The 20,975-nt window shown below is 42.7% G+C and overlaps 1 protein-coding gene across 1 annotated transcript in view; it reads right to left on the bottom strand.

The window, feature by feature from the left end:
* MYO1C (myosin IC) overlaps positions 1-18,142 on the bottom strand; it is a gene marked incomplete at its 3' end in the record, with an annotated part of 58,380 nt that extends 40,238 nt beyond the window's left edge. The window contains exon 1 of the mRNA XM_082008639.1: positions 18,053-18,142. Coding sequence (XP_081864765.1) covers positions 18,053-18,127 — 75 coding nt within the window. The 5' untranslated portion in view covers positions 18,128-18,142. The remainder of the gene's footprint in view (positions 1-18,052) is intronic.
* Positions 18,143-20,975: the final 2,833 nt, after the last annotated feature.

Here is a 20,975-nt window from a genome sequence, read left to right as displayed (position 1 = left end):
CTCCTGTTAGTGCAATAACAAAACGCCTAGTATGGAAAGTTTATAGTAGCATAAAGGTGTATATGTCAGTATAATTGGTACCCCAAATTTAGGGAAATGAACAACATTTCATATTGGCACAATGGCATCTGTCACAGGTTTGTTCCATGTAAAGCCTACGGGTTCCTTAAGGAAAAAAAACAACACCCAACATGCCAATCTGCAAGTATTCTTGCAACATTTCATTCTGATGCCAGAAGCGGGTGATACCTGGGAGAAACGAGTTCTTATTTTCCTTCTGGGTGTGACTCTTTTTTAACGCAAACTTAGCAATGCGGTAAGTAAACTACAAACTACCAAGTGGAATCAAGTCTTGTGAGCCCAGAAAAAAGGCGCATTCAGTGCTTTAGACATTCAAACAAGTGGAGTAGTTTTTAATGTGATGATTTATAAGTGTAGAGTTTACAGGCACAATTTGTACTTCCACCACTTTTTCTCCCTCTGTCCCAAATTGACTTTGTTGGCCTAAGGCAGGCAGTTATTTTGGGACAGTGAAAAGTTATAAATACGTTCTAATAAAACTGTTAGGAACACATATGGTACTGAACTTCTTCCAAATCCTTCTTTGTAAGGGAACAAAGAGCATTTTACATTTATTGTGATGGCATAAGTCCCCTATGAAAAGTTTAAGGAAAGAGTTTCAACAACAGCCTGGAGTAAAACTAGATCATGAACCCAAAATAAGAATACCCAGTGATCTGCAGAAATTCCAGATTATGCAAAAAAAAAAAAAAAAAAAAACCCCAAAAAACCCGGCCTAAGCAGTTTCCAAAAGCAGACGACAGAAAAGTAGACACACAGTGCAGACTGGCTATCTGGCAGCGCGTCAGACTTGAGGCCTGGCAACCAACAGGAGCACGTGGGCAGATGATATTGCAGCTGGCTTATGTCTGAACTGCTTCCCTTTACCCCGTCTATTCTGTTGCTTCTGAAAAAGAGGGTAAAAGCCACCAGATGAAGGGTATTGTCTGAGGTAATCTCCTTCTGACCAGTCTGACAGTACCCCGAAGATCCCACAGTGAAAAGTCTTTCACGTTTTTGTGAATTGCAAACATCTTTATCCTAAAAGATAAAGATATATCCTCACTTAACTGTAAGCAGGGAATGATGAGTTGTCATCATGTTTGCAGAAGTATTCCAGGATGCCTGGAAAATACAGACATCATTTCAGAAGGACATCCCACATCCACCGGCACCAGCACCATACTCATCAAATGATCCAGAATATTGTTTTCCAACATTTTAAAAATTGATACTACTGAATCAAAACTACATTAAATCAAGATTTTTTAAAGTAAAAGAAGAAAAAAAAAATCACACTGATGTTAAAAAAATAAATCATTGGCTTGCAACTTAGTAAGCACCCTTTGAAGTGTAAGGAATATCTCATCTCCAGGACATTGTTTCAACTCCCTGCTCACTTGGGAGAACTACACTATCCTGCTCACATCATTTTCAAGATTTTCTGCATTATCAGGGTCATAGATTTAAGCAAAACCAAAGACAAAATACACACTAAAGAATAATGAAGAAGCCCATTCCTTTGTGGTTCTCAGGAATGCATGTTCCACATCTGGATAAACATGGGCCTATGCAGTGAATGGAAACATTCATTCCCCAGCTGTTCTAGGTCCAAATCCTTTCTTTTCTCTCTCCGATTTTCTTATAGTCCTACATTGGCTGGTTGAAAAACTGCATAAATCCTGCTGAGGCAGACAAAACAGGCAGTCACAGGCAGGCTCAGCAAGCTTCCTATTGATGCATTACATCTACCATATCAAAGAAAATGTCTGGGCTGTGACCTCCAACTCAAACAAGAAATCCTGAAGGATCTCACAGCTCCCGTTACTTGGGTATAATCAGCTGGTTGTGACATTTCAGAAATGCCAACTGTCCCACAGCATTCTGTTCTTCATCAGAAGATGGGGACCGGCACCCCTAAGAACAAAAGGCAGGAAAAGGGAAGCATCCACTTGTACTGATGCAGATAACGAGCACATCCTCAAAAAAGTGAAAGGTATCCTTCTGCCCTGAGGCCACCAGTGCGTAGGTGGGAGTCCTTTCCACATAAGGCCACATCCTGCTAGATGTGCACAGATTTGGACATCTCATGGAAGTTGGATATCCTTTGATCTTTTGTTCTGATGCTGTCTGAGCAAACCCCACTGTCCATGGCAGCTAGGATGACGACAGGAACTGTCAGAAGTCTCATCCTGCTGGGAAGGAAAGACCTTCTTTCCTCTGATTTGACAGGCACAGATTCTCTAGGTCCCCTTGGAGAAAGTGAGTGATACAGAGCCAGGAGGGAATCTGAGCTCTAATCTGAAAGAAGGGTCCAAGAGTCTCAAGAATAGGTATCTCCCACAGAAAAACCAATACGTGTTATCAAAGCCTATAATGTAAGAAATACATACAAAACACAGGCAGCAGCTTTCGTTCCTTTGCTTAAATTTTCTAACAGCTCTCGGATATTGCCAGGGCACCATCATTTGCTATTGTAGCAACATCATGAGCCCAACCTTAGCCACCCTACAATAATGAGAGGAGACTGCAAAAAGATGAGAGCTGATACAGTGTGCACAGGAAGGCCTAGATTAACCCTGCTTCACCGAGGTCAGTGGGAGCTCTGCCATCAGCTTCAGTTGTGTTGGAGCACGCCTATGGCCAGAAAAAAGGTTCAAGCTCTTCTAAATCACCTAAAGAAAAGCATCAAAAATTGAGGGTTTGTTTCAGGAGCTATTGTTTGTATGGCTGAACTAGAAAAACACAGGGAAGCAGGGAAGCTCATCACTCTGAATTATTGATCCACTGCTTTCTAGACAGTGAAACTGGTAATTAAACAAATGGTAAAAAGATCCTTCATCAATTATAGAGGTGTCACTTTAAATTACACTTGCTCCAGGATGAATAAAACACAGAGGTTAAATGCTATGGGTACTTCTTCATGCTGGCTTCTTGTCCAAAATCCTCACTACAACACTGATTCCAATTCTCTTCTATCGCTGCTTCAGAGCTGCATGCTCTTTGCACATACTAAGCTAGATAAGGGGAAATGAGAGCTTTTGTTTCACCAATCTCTTTCACACAAAGTCCAGAAAGCACAGTCCCATGGTCAGGACAGAGGATTTGGAGCAGAGACTAGTGGGAACCCTCTTCTGCTCAACATGGTTAATTATATGGCCGTAAGTCAAGGCCACAGCCCCTGTGAAAACAGACCTCCCTCAAAAATCAGACAAAAAAAAAAGTTTTGTCTATTAACAGCCAGTTGTGAAATCATGAAGTACTGGGCAAGCATTTGATACTGGTAGGTCTCACAGGTTTTAATATATATGTACACACCCTCCACAACCTGAAATAACACTGGCAAGCTGCTTCTGAAGCAATATGATGATAACATCAAAGATACCCTTTTAAGCAGAAATCATGTCACAACCATAATGACTACTCAAATTTGATTTATGATAAATTTTTATACCAGGGTCATGCCTTACTGCATCAAGCTTAAAGTTACCTCAATTTCACGTGTTAAATATTATATGAATGTAAAAATATACTTGCTCTAATACTAATTTTGAAATAAAAACAATATCCAAAGAAGAGCTTGGCCATCTTGCGATTACTGGCACAGACGCTCTCTAGAACCATTATTACTCTCAAATACGTTTCACTCCGGGAAAACACTTACTGAAGGCTGAGTTCATCAACTGATTGAGATGGGTCAGGGAGTATAAATATTCTAAGTGAAAGACTGCATACGCAGCGTAAGCAGACAGCTTAAAAGCACATGTAAAAAAAAAAAATCTAACAGGTGGACACAGTTGGCATCCTCCACTGAGCAGAAGCAGCAGTGAAGCAATAATGCTAGGGAGCAAGACTGGGGAAACAGCAGTTGCTGGTGGAGCCAGAACAATCCTAGAAGTCAAAGAACTTGTGCTTGCCATACTGAAGTGGGGAAGAAGTGAAGGCTGGAGTTCAGAGAGGAAAGAGAGGCTCAGGTGATGAACTGCAGGAATACGCTGTGGAAGCTGGAGATGAATGGCATCATCAGCTGATGGAAATAGTCAAAGTAGGAGATGAAGGCTGGACAGTAGAAGTTGTGTGAAGGGAAGAACACCAGCTGGGGGCATACAAAAGAATCAAAAGGCTGAGCTGACTATCCCTACTGCTTCCCAAATAATGAGGCTGAAGCGCAACGAGACCATGCTCTCCTATGGGCCTGATGCCAATTGCTCTTAAGAAGTTTTCCTTGCCTGTTCTAAGGAGAGTTACACAACATAAGGCTTTATTCATAAGTGCCTGATGGCGTCCTGTGTATACAACAGCTCCTACCAGCAGAACAGTATTTGTGGGAAATTTTAGGAAGAGTGTCTAAGAGAGATAAAGCCTTTGAGTTGCAGACGAAGCTGCCAGCCCTCATTTCCAGCTTGTCAGAGCAAGTCCTTCTTGAAGTCAGCAGCCTGGAATGAAGAGAATCTGGCATTTGTGCATGTATGTATGGTTCAGACAGTCAGGGCGGAGCGGCTGACTGTAATCATACTTTCCACAATGGGGGGGGAGTGGAGGGGAGTGGCAAAGTACAGCGAGTGATGAGTGTTATCTGCTATATATTCACAAATTCCTCCTCTTTGACTTTGTATTTCAAGCCTGACCCCCTTTACTGCTTCCACTAGCCCCTAGAGGAGGAGGGGAGAGGCAAGCACACAGAACTGGAATTTGAGAGTCCTTCACATTCTCGGGATTCCTGGTGTCTCTGACAGGCAGCAAAAAGGCAGCACACACTTGTCTGGTGATTTGACAAATTCCACATTCTGGAGAATTACTGGAACAGCTGATGGCTCACAGGAGTAGCTACATGCAGGTATTATCCTTCCCTGCAAAGCTGAACCCCAGCATTCCAAAATTCACTAATCCAAGTGCTAACTCATTACTGCCTCCACTGCTCCAGCTTACCTGCTGCGTAATAATCTCTGTGTTTAGTATACACATTTTAAAGTTGCTTCTTTAATTGTCTTTTGACAGAATATCTTTTTTCTGGGTAAAAAAAAAAACAAAACCATCAACAGAGCATCTAAAAATATGGGCTCACACTAGCAACTGCCAAGCTTTTTTAGCTTGTTATGAAGCCTCTTTAACAAGAGTGCTAGTATGGTATCAAAAAGGAGTAAAGCTCCAAAATAGTTTAATCCAGCTGCCCACTAGTGTGTTAGCAACAATACTCTAAAGAATTCCAGCTCAAACCACTTTTGGTTGCCTTCTACCCTCACAATGAGGCTATAGTCCACTAAATCACAAGGAGACAATTCCATCTAGAAATAGCCTCTTAAGTTTCTATTGCAGGATGGTGTTCCCAAATTTTGTTTACTTGGGTGCCACTACTGGTGGTGACAGCAATAGCAACTAGAAATTGCAGAAACCTGCATGTACGCCCAGAAAGGGCACACGTCCAGATCCAACCTCTCGCACGAAAGGTTTTGGCAGCAAAATTAATTCCTTCTTCTTTACCCTTTCTGCCTGTGTCGATCACAACGTCATGCTCAGATACCACAACACAGTAACCCTGTCCCGCTACCCCACACAGAGACCTTGCTAACGAGTCCCACAGGGCCCAAAAACCCTTTGAACCTTTAGACCTGCTGTAGAGCAGTGCAGAAGTGGGCAGCCCTGCGTCCTCAGCTGGGCAGGGTGTGCTCCCTCCAGGCCCCCATTGCACTGGCTCTCCCAACCTCCTTCACAAGCGGCAACGCTCTGGCAAGCGGCAGAGGTGTATCTGCTCCAGGGAGAGCAAAACACACCAGACATCAGTGCCCAGATGGACCCCTCTGACTTGGGCTGTGCTCCCCACTTGCAACCCCGCTGTGTGCGGCTTCAGCAAGAGGCAGAACAGACACCAGTTTCTCTTGACTCAATCTCTAAGCCTGTTTGCCCTGGCTGGCTGTACCAGCATTTATCAGGGCTGCTCTATTCCTGACCTGATACCATGTTAATGGGCAACAGCAACACAGACACTCCATGGGCAGATGGTTACTGTACTGCTTAGGAGCTAGAGGAAGTATTATAGCTTGGGAATCCCCATTACAAGAAGTGGAGTGGAGATAGTGTATTCTATTTGTAAATCTTAATAAAGCCAACATTTAGAAGACAACTAATTACCATTTATGTTCCAAACAGCTGGCCTAGCTCCACATCCACAGCCTGGGAGGTTTTAGTGCCAATCAGCCCACACACCAGGGCACAAAAGTCCCCCAGTATGACTGCAGAACCTTCTAGCAAACTCAAACTTCTCCTCACTACCACCAACTTCAAGGATCAAAAAACCAGTAGCATAAGAGAACAGCTACACAAGCCATCACTCCCACAGCATTAACATTGCAGACACTTCTCCAAGGTGAAAAGAGCACAGAAAGTGTCCTCTGAGGTACCAGAGTGCAGTCCCAGGCTGCTGTAAGTTGACTTACACAGCCGACATTACTGTTTTGCAGTCCATCCCCTGTTCCCAGCTGTGTTTGTCCTGGCTCTCTCCCTCCTCTGTACTGGGACCACTAATCTCTTCAGCTCTGTGGTGAGACAGTTCAGGGAATTAAACAAACAGAAAACTTTTTTTCTTCTTTTTCCTTCATCATTGTTCTCCAAACTTTGTTTCGATTGATTCATCAAACAGTCAAATGGATGTTAGTGCAGGTACAAGGCAGAGAGTGGAGAACTACAGCAAAACCAATTTAAATAAAACTTCATGGCAGTGTAAGCTTATCTTAGATACTGGGGGAACACATCCTCCTGGCAGGCAAGTAAAGAAATAGCATTTCATTGAGAGGAAGGTGGATGAAGCTCTAAGACTCTCTGACTGCTTGCTTCGTCCCCTACCCTTTACACACATACATGCCTCCAAATGTTTAAAACCTTGAGAAGTAATGTATGCATATTATCACCACTAGCAGCCTCCAGGACAAGACCAGCAATGACACTAGAGGCTACAGGATTGTCAGCTGTAGTGTTCCACAATCAGGACATCAACATATAAATTACCTAACTTGGCACATGTGGGTATATATGTCCCACCAGATTTGCCAGCAGAAACACGCCCAGCTAATACACTGGCCTACTATTCAAGAAGATTGCAAACAACTGACACTTTTTGGCAGGTGCCTTAAAAATGATGGCTGATGATGCTGGACTCTGCTTGCAAGCACAGAGGAGGGTGGAAGCTCACTTCACCCATCCATCACTGTGCCAGTTGCTGACCCAAATGAACCTTCCAATTCCCTATCAATTCGCAAATCTCAATCCAGCCCACACTAAACACCAATTGATTTTTCTACCCTAATGAGCACTGTGTCACATTTGTGTTGACTAACCATCAGTTCAGCTAAGTGGTTTGCAATTAAGATAATTTGGTCTGGGGCCACTGAAAGTATGGCCTGAAAAGCACTTTCGAGAGCTCAGCACAGTGCTAGAGAGATTAACCAGAAAAATTCACTGCTCAAAACAGAAGGCAGGTACCAAGCTGACAGCTACTTTTATACCTTTATACCAGAATTTACCTTTCCAGACTATCCAAAATAAAAAGCAAAATTTGTCACAACAAAATCTTTCCTCAGAAAGTAACAACTTGCTTGTACAATGCTTCGAAAATATTTATTTCTGGATACATGCACTCAACCTGCAGCAACACTGATTTTCTTCCACTCCCCATTTCCACTCAGGTGGCAATGTGATCCTTTCATAGAAGCTACCTGTTTCTGATGGCAGACAATTGGTATTTCAGGCAAAAATGCATTCGATGACAAATAGCCTACTTAATTGAAGCCTCTAGAAAAAAAAGTAAACAGTTACATGGGCGCAGCTTTTGAGTTCCATGGACTTCAGCCTGGACATAGTTCACATTCTCATCCTACACGGAGCTACGTTGAGGAATTTTCCTCCCATTGCAAGCTGAGCTAAGAAAGTGGTTTGGATAGCAGCAGTTGCCAGGTAAATATACTGAAGGCTTAAGGTTGGCCGGAGCTCCCCTGTGTCCCCACCTAGACACGGAATCATCAGAGCAGGAACAGACACTTGGCAACCGATCAAGTTTCGGTTTAAAGACAGCGAGAGATCAAACACCCCCTTTCGCTCTGCAAGTTTTTTGCATACAGAACTTCACATCTCTTGCAACATTTCCTCTTCATATGGTGCCCTCATGACCAAGCTGCCAGAGCAGCCCAGAAGCCCTCACTCCCGGCCAGGCTCTCGGCTCCAGACAGCCCCTGCCCTGGTAGCTCACACCGAGACAGCAGAGGAAGCTTTCAAACGAAAGTAGTCACTGTCTACACTTACCTCCAGGAAGAGCTGCTCATCTTTGACTCTTTTTCTTTATTGTTTTGCTCTGCTTTCCTTCATACTTTGTCCTGGTATCAGGACACAACTATCTCAAATCAGATTAGCTTGTACTTGAGACAAATAATGTCTGAAAGCTTTACCCAAATATATAAACAGCACATAACCATCAACCCATGTATTCTTTAATTATACCAGGCAAAAAGAAAAGATATTGTGCTTGTATCATGATGTTGTCACATGTTCTAGGGACTCCAACACACCTGTTTTCGAAATACCTCATAAAAGTGCATAAATTACCCCTTCCATTATCCCAAATTGCTCCTAGCTTTCTCCAATCCGTGCATAAGCAGTCATGAGAGCACCGTTTCTTCGGTCAATTGAGGAGGCACCTTTTTGGTGATCTTAAAGGACAGTATTTTAAGGCAGCCAACACCTAACTGACAGGCAGCGCTACTGCTCATCTGTACTTCTGTAGTAACCAAGATTGCAAACAATTTAAAGAAATGCTTTCTCCGGAAACCAAAATTGCAAGTGCTGAAACTAAGCACCAACTGAAATAATGAGCACCAAGATAAAGGCATTTGTCCTTAAGTTACTTCATAAGGCTAAGCTTTAATTTTCTTCAGCTCTGCTAGTTTTCTGTGGATCCACTACTTCAGGAGGATGCAGATGCAAAAAGGAGAGGAAAATAAGATTGGTTGGATCTATGACACAGGCTTATTTTGGCCTCCCAACCTTTTCTGCCTCCCACACCTTTTTATCCTCCCAAACTTCTCTAGCCTCCCCTTCTTGGTCTCTACTTTTCTTGCTGATCTCCCACACCATTTTGGTCTCCCACTCCTTTTCAGCCTCTACTTTTCTTTCTGGCTTCCCAGCCCTTTCCAGCCTCCACTTTTCCTTCTGGCCTCCCGCATGTTTTCAGCCTCTACTTTTGGACTCCCATCCCTTCAGCCAGTGCAAAATATTCAAATCCCCTTAAGGTTATGAATACGTACGTTCCCTATCCAATCAACAGTGTCCCACCTTGCTAAGTGCATCCATACTTTGACTTCTCCGTCTACACCCCAGCTGACCAGAAACAAGTTAGCTTCCATCCAGGCATCCTACAGTCACACAGCACAATTTTACACCCAAGGGAACATGCTGGCTCCCTCACTAACTCCAAATCCTGCTAGGACTCTCATAGCACTGCACAGTTAATTGTCTTAATGGAGGTAGAGAAGTTAAACACAAGAAATTCTGAGATGGTAAAAATCAGAGATTCAAGCAACACTTTCATAAAGTTTAGGGGTGATGCAAACCCTCACCATGCTTGTTTAAACAAATAATACATGTTCTAGCTTTGCTAACATCTCCATAAACTGCTGTTCCCAGTTCCTATCCAGGAATTTTCCAAAGAGAAGACCGGTAAGATTAAAGTCAGAAATCATCTGCATTCCCACAGAGTGCTACGATCAAGCACACAAAAACACACTCTGTACTTCTCTGCAGAACTTGCTTTTGATCCCCTCCTCCAACTTTAAGAGCAACAAATCCATGCACAAATAAAATGGGGATTTTGGAAGTCATGTATTTTATATCTGTCCTCATTTTCAAATGAGACCTTAAGTTTTCCTGTATATTTTCAGACAAAATTGTGGCCAAAAAAAGCTTGTGACTTTAGGAGAGATTAAAAATATACATTTTGAATACACTATTCAAAATGCAGCATTTGGTGTACTTGAGAAGTGTGGTAGGTACTTTTTTGTTGTTGTTTTTGGAAAGGTGCAACAGATATAAAAGCAGTTCTTCATTTTACATTACTATGCTTTTCCAGTAATCATATTCCTCTGCATCTTCTCTTCCAAGCTGCAATATTTTTCTAATTACGTGGTACTTAGTAGCTCTGAAGGAAAAAGAGAACTGACCACAAAATTCAGAAATCATAAGTTCAAAAGGAAGATCTGAAATACCTTCAAAAGTTACATTTTAGCAGCCCAAACACTCTTCCCACACTGTCCTTTCCCATGTGAGTGGGGCACGCTTAGCCACCCCCACTTTATTCTCACATGAGCAAACAGATGGAGAAACTCTATTCTTTTGCATCGCGTGCACTTGGCGTTGCTTGCTCAGTACACCAAAAAACAATCAGGTATACAAATCCTGGTTATTACTATCTTAATAGTTGTAATGGTCAGGAAGGAAAGCTACCTGTAATATCTGTGAGAAAATAATGTGCTAACACAAAATAGCAGATAAACAGTCAAGAAAAGCCAAGAAAACTGCTCACAACTGAACTTCAGCACTCACATAAAATAAGGCAAAAGAAACATCTGTTTTGCTGTCTAAGTTCCAATTCTGTCAGAAAGAATTCCTGGCTTCCTGGTGCAAAGGTGTGGCTTTCCCTCCCAAGATGCAGAAGAGGCAATACTGAACGGACTCCAAAATCCTAAGAGTGTAAGACAACCTGCTATTTAAAACAACAAGATGTATGGACAGAGAACAAGGCTTTCTGGTCTCTAATTTAAGGTTCAATAAAACTTCCCTAGGAAAAAAAAAATAGTAATTTTGTGCAATAATCTTCCCTCTTCTCAAAACTGCACCGTTGGACACATCGGCCTTTGCTGCAGATCAAAAACTGAATTGCAGAAATACCACTCAATGCAACACTGTGTGGTCTTGCAAATATGTATCAATTTTTGTTTTTTAAAAATGTTGATTACAGTGTGCCGCCTTACAATGCATGGAACTGCATATTTTAGTTATTAAAGTTAGCAAACAAGTCTGGCTGTTGAAAGTCATTTCCCTAAGTAAACAATGATTCAGTGTGAACTGTATAATGTAGAAGTTACTAGTTACTGTTAGCAAGTTTAAAAAACCCAACTCACAACACTATACAAAGACATACTTCAGAATGGAAAATAAGTCTTCCTCCTACTTCTCTGATTCCAGTTATACTGTTTCAGTAGAATTTAATTTTCTAAAAAGCTAAACAGATCACTATCTCCTTATTATAAAATTGGACATTGACTTAACTGGGCCCTTAGCTATGAACAATAAACACAGTCAGAGAGCCCAGTTAACCCTTTTTTCTGTGCTCAGTTTGTCATTATAACTCTGAAGTAAAGGTGATTCTTTCCTGGACTTGAATATCCCACCTAGACCACAGAGCAGTAATGAAAACAGAGATAAAAGGCAACCAAAAAATGTTGAATATATGGTAATAAAGAAAAAAATGCAACTGTAAGCTCACCAAAATCCTCTGACAAACACTGGTCTCTAGCTGAATTACAGCTCCTCCGATAATCCTCCTCTTCATTAGTAAAATGGACAAATACACCTGGTGATTGTCAGCTGGCATAAGGCACCACAGAACACTCTAACTAATGAAATGCAACCTCAGCTGCTAAGACACAAAGGTTTCCCTGAAGTCTTAAAACCAGTACAAAGGCTATTCTCCAGCTACAAGTACACACTGTCTCAAAGATTAGGACCACATCTCTCAGTTGCCTTTTGTAAGGCTGAAATCTCTGGTCAGATATAAGAACACTGTAAGGAAATACAGAGTCAAATATCCATGGTAAACTTTTACCAGAAAAGTGCCTCCAAAAGAAATTACTGAAATCATAATTTAAAGGCCCAGCCTTTTAAAGCAATAGGTTATGAGGTGCAGTCTGCATCTAAACAGCAGGCTGAATGCCATCATAACTGTGTTTTTGTCCACATGCATCTTTTTGCTTAGCAGCGATTTTTGAAAGCTCTTTTATGGAGAAAGAAAAAAAAAACCCACAAAAACACCCTGTTTGGGGCAGCAGGGATAGAAGATTTTTTTTGTCATTCACAGACTATCCATTTCCTGGCAAAAATCAGAACACATTATGACATAACATTCACTGACACCAACAATTACACTACCCAGTTGGTAACAAAACTTTGCCAATAACTGCAGGCTGCTGTATCTTCTAGCTCCAGGACTTTATTGCCTAGAAGGCAAACACTGTAACACTCCAAAGGTACTGCCAAATGCTAAAAATCTATATCCATTTTATTATCAGCTGAACTAAATTACAGGAAGGGCGGTGGCCAAGCTAGACCAAGGTCAACGTACCGGTTAAAGGGCTACAAGTGTCCCAGTAAAGAACAGCTAGATGGTCATTCACATGTGACCAAGTGCTTCCCTAAAGAAAAAAGCTGCCAGGGAGAGCTATCCATGCATGTATGAATGTCACAGGAATTCTAGATACTAACCTTTATTGCCTTCCAGTACAGGAATTCCATATAGGACAGGATACACTGAAGATATGTATTAACTAGAAAGGGTACTGGCTCTGCTGCTCTTTATTGTATTGAAATAATGCAGGGCAGGACTTTAAAGAATAGTAGGCCTTCCACCCCCACAGAACATGACCCAGTTGCAACAAATTACTTGAGATTTGTCCACTCAGAACCTTCTGTCATAACAAACTTTGTTAGCCTTTCCAATTTACTTATACTGCTTGCTTATATCTTTATTAATGCTTTCTGGGAAGAGCTGGCCACCTACCCCACTAATGCATCAACAAGGAGTAAAGTAATGCAGAAGAGGGCACAAAACACATAGCAGGATGTTTTCCAGCTGGGAGATCATTCAATACAGACAGAGGTACAGTAAAAGTGGCTCCCTCCGGGCAGAAAAATAACCGTGTTACAATCTCACAGAAAGACAACCCATGCAAACCTCATCCACTAGAAAAGATGATAGAAGGTTAGATATATGGTTTTTATCAGTCAGGGCTAGTAATCCTAGTCAAAGCCAACCACATCACTCACGAGTTGGTTATAAACCAGTAAAGCAGTATGTAACACAGTAAAACCCCTGACGGAAGACAAACACGTGCTATAATTGCAATCGCTTTATGCCAGTACAAAGCACTGCTGCTACCATCAGAGCAACCCCCACCTGATCCCAGACATTTCTTCCTGTGCCATCGTATTCTTTGTGCAGATTGAGATGTTCATATGCTCACACAATGAGCTGAGCTGGGAAACTGCTCCAGACAAACTGTCTATTTGTTTTGCCTCCTCAGTTTTAACTTGAATCAGTTCTGAAAAGTTAACCACATTTGAGTGTCATCAATACAGGTAAGCCAAAGCACAACACAAATCGTTTTCCTCACTGCAACGTTTTAGCAACATACAAATATGCGTTTATATACGGTTCTTTAGCTTATATGAAGTGACAAGTGATGTAGTTACATTTGCATCACTTCCAAAGGGCAGTAGGACACACGATCCTTAGGAAAATCTGACTCACTTTAAGTTCTCTCCACCTCCTTTTCTGCAGCAGCAGCAGTAACACACTGCATTTTCCCAAATACAACATTGCCCTACAGAAGGCATTAGTTGTTTGAAAGCACCCTGTGAAGAATCCTCGCCCATTACTCCTTCAAACTGAGAGGCAATGTGCTCTAGCCCAGTGATCCCCAACATTTTGCATGCTGGAACTATTCAAAACTGCCAGGTGAGAGCACTCGGCTGAGGGAGGGGGCAATGGACCGAAGCGCAGGGGAGCGGTAGCTTACACGCCACTCGCTCTGTGACTGTAGCCAGCCGCTGCAGTTTGTTTCTCCTGCATTTGGTGCAGACTGTTCCTTTTGACAGTAGTAGAGGAATCTGTACAGTTCCTAGAAAGCATGCAGTTCCCAGCACAATAAGGCCAGGTCCTATAAGCAACAAGACACTACAAACAATAGGAAAATCCCAAATGTCTAAAACTATTTTACCTTTGCATAAAGGCCCCCATCGAGTTTGAGCTTATTCATAGAAAGAAACACCATCTTTAATCTGTTATTAAGCTTTCTTGTCCCCCAGTTTTTTTACAGTCCTTCCTCCAGTAGGCTTAGATCAAATTAAAAAAGAAAAAAAGTCTTCTACCTAGCTTGGATAATTTTGTCAGGGTCTATATAATTTCTCTTCCAGATATTATAAATTCTGAAGATGTATCATAAATCACAAGTTTCTTTACTATTAGTTATGCAAAAGACAACAGAAATTGCACATTCTGGATCCTGAGTCACAGAGGATCTCTCACTCCCTTAGTATACTATGATTCAGACTTTTTTTTTTTTAAGTCTATCCTTTATGTCATGATAAAGTGGGATAGCATGCATACAGTCAAGCGCTCCATCGGTCCCTGCCAGGCAGAAGAGAAGACAAGATTTGTACTTACTCAGGCCCTCCCTAAAACACTGGATTATATCCAGCATCAAAACTGAAAATCCTTAACTGTTATGACAGTGGTTGCCATACCAGGGCCTACCGTAAAAATTAAGAACTCATCAGTTCTGTAAGCCTTAGGCAGTTTCTGAAAGTTTTGAAAATGTGCTGACAACTGGTAATTGTCTATTGCTCCAAAAGGAGATGAAAAGAGAAATGCCTTTCTTCCAAATTACTCTAAGATGTGGTTCTGCTTTCGTGGCTTGTCCCACCAACCAAGCAAATTTTCTCATTTGTCACCTTCTAAAACTAGGCAGCTACCATCTACAAGTAGTTCGAGGAAAGCCTTCCACCTCAAACAACAGTCATAGAAAGAATAAATACCAGAATAATCTCTGTATTGTATCTCGGAATAATTTTTCTACACGAGGATGTAGATCAAGCCAGCTTGCTTAGAAAGTCCAAGTTACTAGAATGAGACATCCATCCAGCGCAGAGTCGGATTCCTTCCATAAATCACTGTCACTTAAAGCAACTAACACCCGGTATATTAGAAAAGACAAAAGATGGCATAGAAAGTGGCACAACAGATGGGGACCCTCGAGTCATAGGGGACACAGAACTGTGGTCTAAGCTAAAGAAGTTACGGTGTTTGACAATATCTCCACCTATAAGAGATATTTATTATTTAAATACCGACTTTTCTTCACGAAGTGCTTTTAGGCACCTGTGCAAGCACTACCACAACAAGGAAGAATTATTCCCGTACAAATGTAAGTGCTATCCACAGCAGGACACACAGCAGAACAAGAACACAGAAAACAAGTCAGGTGTGTAGAGAAAGCCATCTTTTAGAAGACTCGGGCAGGACCGGCCGCAGCACAGACAGGTCCCAGCTCCGGAGCAGCTTTCCTCCTGCCCCCACGCCCAGCCACACCCTTCCTGGCTCCAGCCCCGGCTCCCCTCGGCAGGAGCCCCGCGGGGAGCTGCCCGCATTTGGGATACAACCAGGGATGCGTTACCGGAGAGCATTCAGTAGCGTTACGGAAGGGGAGCGGGGAGGGACTCCTCCGGGCTACCGGAGGCAGCCGTGCTGCTGCCAGGATGCCGGCTGCTGTGAAAGGGTCATTTGTTTCTACCGTGGAAATTCAGGAGTTTCCGGGAAGGTCGCGGACTCCGGGGGAACGGCCGAGCCGCGGCCGGCTGTCCGCCCTCCCCGGGGCGCCGTCCGGTGCAGCCCCCGGCTCCCCCTCCGCACCTCCCGACGCAGCCCCCTCGCCGGCAGCGTGCTCCGGGCAGCTCGCGGCCATGTGGCCGAGCGCCGGCGCCTTTCGGCGAGCACAGGGCGGCGGACGGCGGCCACGGCCGCCCCTCGCCGGGCCCTGCCCTCCCTCCGGCACGCCGCTCAGCCCCCCGCCCCGCTCACCTGCGCTCCGCGCCCCACCCCCCCGGGACGCGCTGCTCGGGGCCCTGCGGCGGCTCCGTGAGCGCCTCGGCGCCGACTGCCCACGGGAGCCCGCGCCGCGCCGCGCCGCTAGTGAGCATGTCCGAGCGCCGGGCATGCGGAGTGCGGGCGGCGAGGCCGCGGCCCTGCCTCCGCCCTCACCTGCCGTCAGCTCCGCGGGGCGGGCCCCGCGGGAGCGGGCAGCGCTGCGCCCCGCAGCACCGTGACCCCTCCCGGGCGCTGGAGGCAGGAACCCGTTCGCAGCCGGTACGCTGTTGAGGGCAGCGGCATCCTGCCCCTGAGCGTCTCTACCAAATCGGTCCTGGAATCACAGCCGCACCTGCCTCCTCCAGGCGCACAACAGCTAAACCTCGGAGACGGGTGGCAATTTTACAACCCCCTCCTCACAGACGCCTGTTTGTGGGAATCATCAAAAGCGTATCTTTACGAGAAGGACGAAGGGTGAAGTTCACCCTGGAGCGATTCCCCAAAGCCAGAGTGAGCTCTACCAACAAAGTTCAGGTAACCACCCCACTCTGTGCAGCCACACCATCTTGGTTCCTCTCACATACATGCGAAATACCAGAGGCAGTCTAGCCAGGAACCACAGGAAATTCTGCCTGTCAATTCTAACAGACTGAAGCACACGGAGCTGAAACTGTAAAGCTCTGCACTTTCCATTCCTGCAGTAGCTTAAAGTCTCTTTAAGCATAAGCTTCTGCTTATATTAAAGCACAGGACATCAGAAACTGCTCTTCTCTGGAAGTTCCTGCAGCACCAACAGTACTTGACAAATACAGACTGCTGCTCTCAAAGTAGCAAATTACAGTTTTATGGACTGTTAATGAGTGCTCAAAACTTTTTAGAAAGCTGAACTAATAGCTTTTCTCTCTGTGCTGTCTCCCCCAGGATCCTGGCACATGCTATTGGGGATAAGGTTTAAAGGAACAGTTCCCTCTGGGAAAGACAATTCAGTGTCCTCTGCCATCACTAGAAATAAGTCAGTAACATTCCTGGACCATTTACTCAAAACCAAAGAATTGCCACTGTCTCCTCTTCCGAGAAGGCAGAGCGCTCAGGTTTTTCTGAATTAAAATGACTCCACCTAACAATTGTGTAATCCACACAGTAAACGTCTTTACCCAATTTTCAGATCGAGTTTCAGATTACTTACTAGAAAGACAATGCTAGGAAACTGGAGCAACATGCACAGATGTGTACTTCAGTACAAGATGGCTCTGCCCAGAGCAATCTGCCACCAGAACTGAAGATCTATTGAACAGTTTATAAATACCTATGACAAAGAGATATAAATTCACAGTTGCCTTTAGGTACATTCAAACATTTTAAAGAGTTTTTACACTGTTCCTTCTCTTTAGACTCCTTTAATTATGAAGTATACAAAGCCAGTTAGAAAATATTCTGAAGCAAAACACACAGAATGGCCATTCATTCCAAGTACTGAAAACTGTGTCTTTCTTAACTGTTTATGTCTACCATGTCAAACCAGAAATAATCAACTCATGGATTTTCCATTTCCTTACATACAAACCCCAAACCCAAGTAAATAAAAGTCACAAGTTAATAGAATACCCAGTTTCTGAAGACATTAATAACAGTCTGTTAATAAGTTCCTCTCCCACTGAATTTCTGATGCATGAACCTTCCCATAACATTCAGGGCATGAATCCAGTGACAATATGGTCAATCAATACTGAAGAGGATCAAAATGCTCTTTTAAGTTCTTTCCCTTCCTTTGTAGTTTGAAAGTGCTCCCAGAATTCTGACAGAATGCATACGGCCAGGCCAATACACCAACTGCAAGTCACGCCAACTTTGGTACACTGAAGTATTTCACTTTAATCATTTTCTAAACTCCCAATCACTGAACATTTGTTTCACCTAGTGAGAGCAAACTCTTCACAACACAGCTACAGTCAGGTCAGTGACCAACCAGTTTTGCAGAAGCCTCACATTTTTGCACTAGCATTTGTCAGTTCAGAAGAAGAGTTACTAAATTAGTTATTGTGGCACTAACACTATGAGAAGGGAAAAGAGAACAATAAAACCCAGGCTTACAGTCTTGCGTCCTCCATTGCGACTAACCACGTAGATGATTTCTCCTGTAGGAATAAGTTCAATTTGCAGTTCCATCCTTCCAAAGTAAGTTAGTAAATACCTCTATTCTTTACAGATAGTTCCAATTTCAAAGCACAGCAGCAGAACTCCCCAAGTAGTCTGGGAGAAGACCTTGACTAACTGCAATCTTTGGTTCAGAGTCCTGTTGCGAGAGGGAGAGATGAACCTCTGTATTTATACTAAATGTAGGTCTGAGCTGACACAACAATTAAGTTCAAGACTAGTTTCCACTAGTTACAATGTGTCAAGACAGTTCCAAGAAGCTTAAATTTATGTTCATGTTTATTGCCGCAAACTTTGTTGATGTTCCATTTTAGTCCCAGCAGACTTAGAAAAGTCAAGTCATTGCGGATGCTGTTTCATAGGTATTAGCACGAAACAATTACACGGCAGACTTTACAAATCTACCAAGAGATTTCATATAGAAAAGATTCTTCATCTTTGCCTCCAAGATACTTGGTTTAAAGACAGAGCAATAGAAAAATACTGATTGCTCCCATGGTAACTACAGGAAGTTCTTCAAATTTCTGCAGACTGAAATTATTATTAATTGAATCCTTGAGCAGCTAACTAATCATGACAAAGGAAATTAAATTGCACGTTAGTGCACAAAAATTCCTCCTATGAATATGAGAAAAATAATTTGGTGAATACTGGCTTAAGTGCAATTACAGAGCTTTACTACAGCCATGTCATCCATTAATGCAGTACTAGACCTATGATTGCCCCATAAACCTCCCCAACAGATACAGATATCCTACCTGTGACTGGGGACTCTAAATCTTGGGTATTTTAAGACTTGCTGTCATGGGACAATTCCTGCAATCTTCTTGGAATAGCCAAATGGAAACTTTCAACTCTACTACAAACTAATTCCAGGTGATACTGCTTGTCAAAAAAACTACTTAGATGTCAAGATTAACAAGCATCTGGCCATTCAAGAGCAGATACAGAAAATACCCTTCTGTTCAGTAACTGAAAAGAAATAGCTTGTGACTGTTCTGTGTTTCTTATCTGGAATTATTCGTCTACTTCCCTTAGCTGTTATATACAAGATTGTTCCAGTCCAACAATTGTTTCCTTGACCACTTACTTCCCAATATAGGGTTTTACTGAAACAGAGATTTTATCACATTTTAAGAAAACCATCGCTGTCACTTCCTCAAACAAAACAGCCCTACTCAGTAATATGGAGCAATACCTAGACTATCTTATCTACCCTTCCTATATAGAGAAATTACAAAGATTAGTAGTCTAGAACATGGGGGCTATTTAACTGGGTTTCTGTGATGCACATACCAGAATTATGTGCAAAAAAAACTTCTGAAAACAGGCTACAAGTGAGAACAAGAGGAAAAAAAGAAAAGGATAAAGAAAGAGACTGAAGAAGAAACATATATATATATATATAAAAGAGAAAAACAAAATGGAAGAGGGAAGAGAGTGGTCACAGTAGTGTGGTCTCTACTGAGACCGAGCAGTACACTTTAAAACCAGTTACAGTAAAGCTCATATTTGAGAAACAACACTGCAACATTCCCTACTAGGGCTGATGTCTGTATTTGAGAACCATCAGTTTCAAACAAAGCATGGTTAACAAGTTAAAATGTTTGCTATTGTATTTTTCTTCTTTTTGTGGTGCTAGTAAATGTTATTTTCTGAATTTTTCCCACACGTCTTCATTTCCTCTTACCAGTCTGCATTCCCAGATCTCATACTTCCCCCAACTTCACTGTTTTCCTCCAGTGATTCTTCAACCCGTGCTTCAAAACCTCCCACACAGGTTCTCCTGCTACCTTCTAGATTGCACATATGAGAAGTTTGTGCTTTTAATTGGAGAGACCTTGCAAGCGGAAGATGACAGTTCCACTGTAATACAGGGAGGCGGGATGTACACACACAGGTACATGACTTAAGTTGATGCAATGGAACAGACAAGTTCAGCCTAGGTCCCGAGTAGATGATTTTCCAGAGTCACGCAATGCGTACTGCACAGATTCGTCAGGTGGCGAGTGCCACTGCCTTGGCTGCACAAAGCAGCCACACAAAGAACAGCTTACACTACGCTGCTGTGTGCTACACAACTCTCAATGTTTGAGCTTGCGCCCGAAGAAAGACAGTTAAAGATAAAAGAAAGCAAGATATGCATATAGACAACTGGCCTCAAACACTGCCATCTTTACACAAAAATCTTTTTCTCCATTCCCCTTCAAGATTGGTATAAAGAAAAAGCAGGTATAAGGAAACTAGGATATTATCTGCTTAATGCATCAGTTATAAAGTTAAATAACACTGATATTCATGCAGTGATGAGTACCAGGAACGTTCTGTTATCTCTACATCTTGTTATTACAAAAGAAATTGCTTCATTTCAATCACTTTCAAATAGCGAATTCCTATATCCAAGGACAGAAAGGGCCATCGGAAATATTCCTCTTAGTAATGCAGAGTTCTCAAAAAAGGTATCGTTTCCTCTCTCAAGGAAAACCTAATTCAAGCTTTGTTCAACTGGCCTTTCCACTGCAGTATATTAATTAAGACAAGTTCATCTAAGTGTCACTTAGCGTCCAAGAGCAGAGAAGGAAGTACTGGTAGTAGAAACAATAGTCTTTATCAGAACGTATTTTTAGGGTCTAACAAACACGCAAGACATCTTAGAAATATTTCCTGTTTACACAGAGCTGTACTATCTATGTGCAATGATACACTGCACATCCTGAGGTTAGCTAGGAATCAGAAATATATGGAAGTTAAATAGGACTATACTGGACAACATTCCTCGGTAGACATATTTCCTATTTTAAAATAAATTCTCTAACAGCAGGGAATTATGAAAAGTTACCCTTAGATGGAAATGATTTGA

The sequence above is a fragment of the Phaethon aethereus genome (assembly GCF_964289735.1).
Source record: "Phaethon aethereus genome assembly, chromosome: 19".
Taxonomy (NCBI): Eukaryota; Metazoa; Chordata; class Aves; order Phaethontiformes; family Phaethontidae; genus Phaethon; species Phaethon aethereus.
This window is presented reverse-complemented; position numbering and strand designations above follow the sequence as displayed.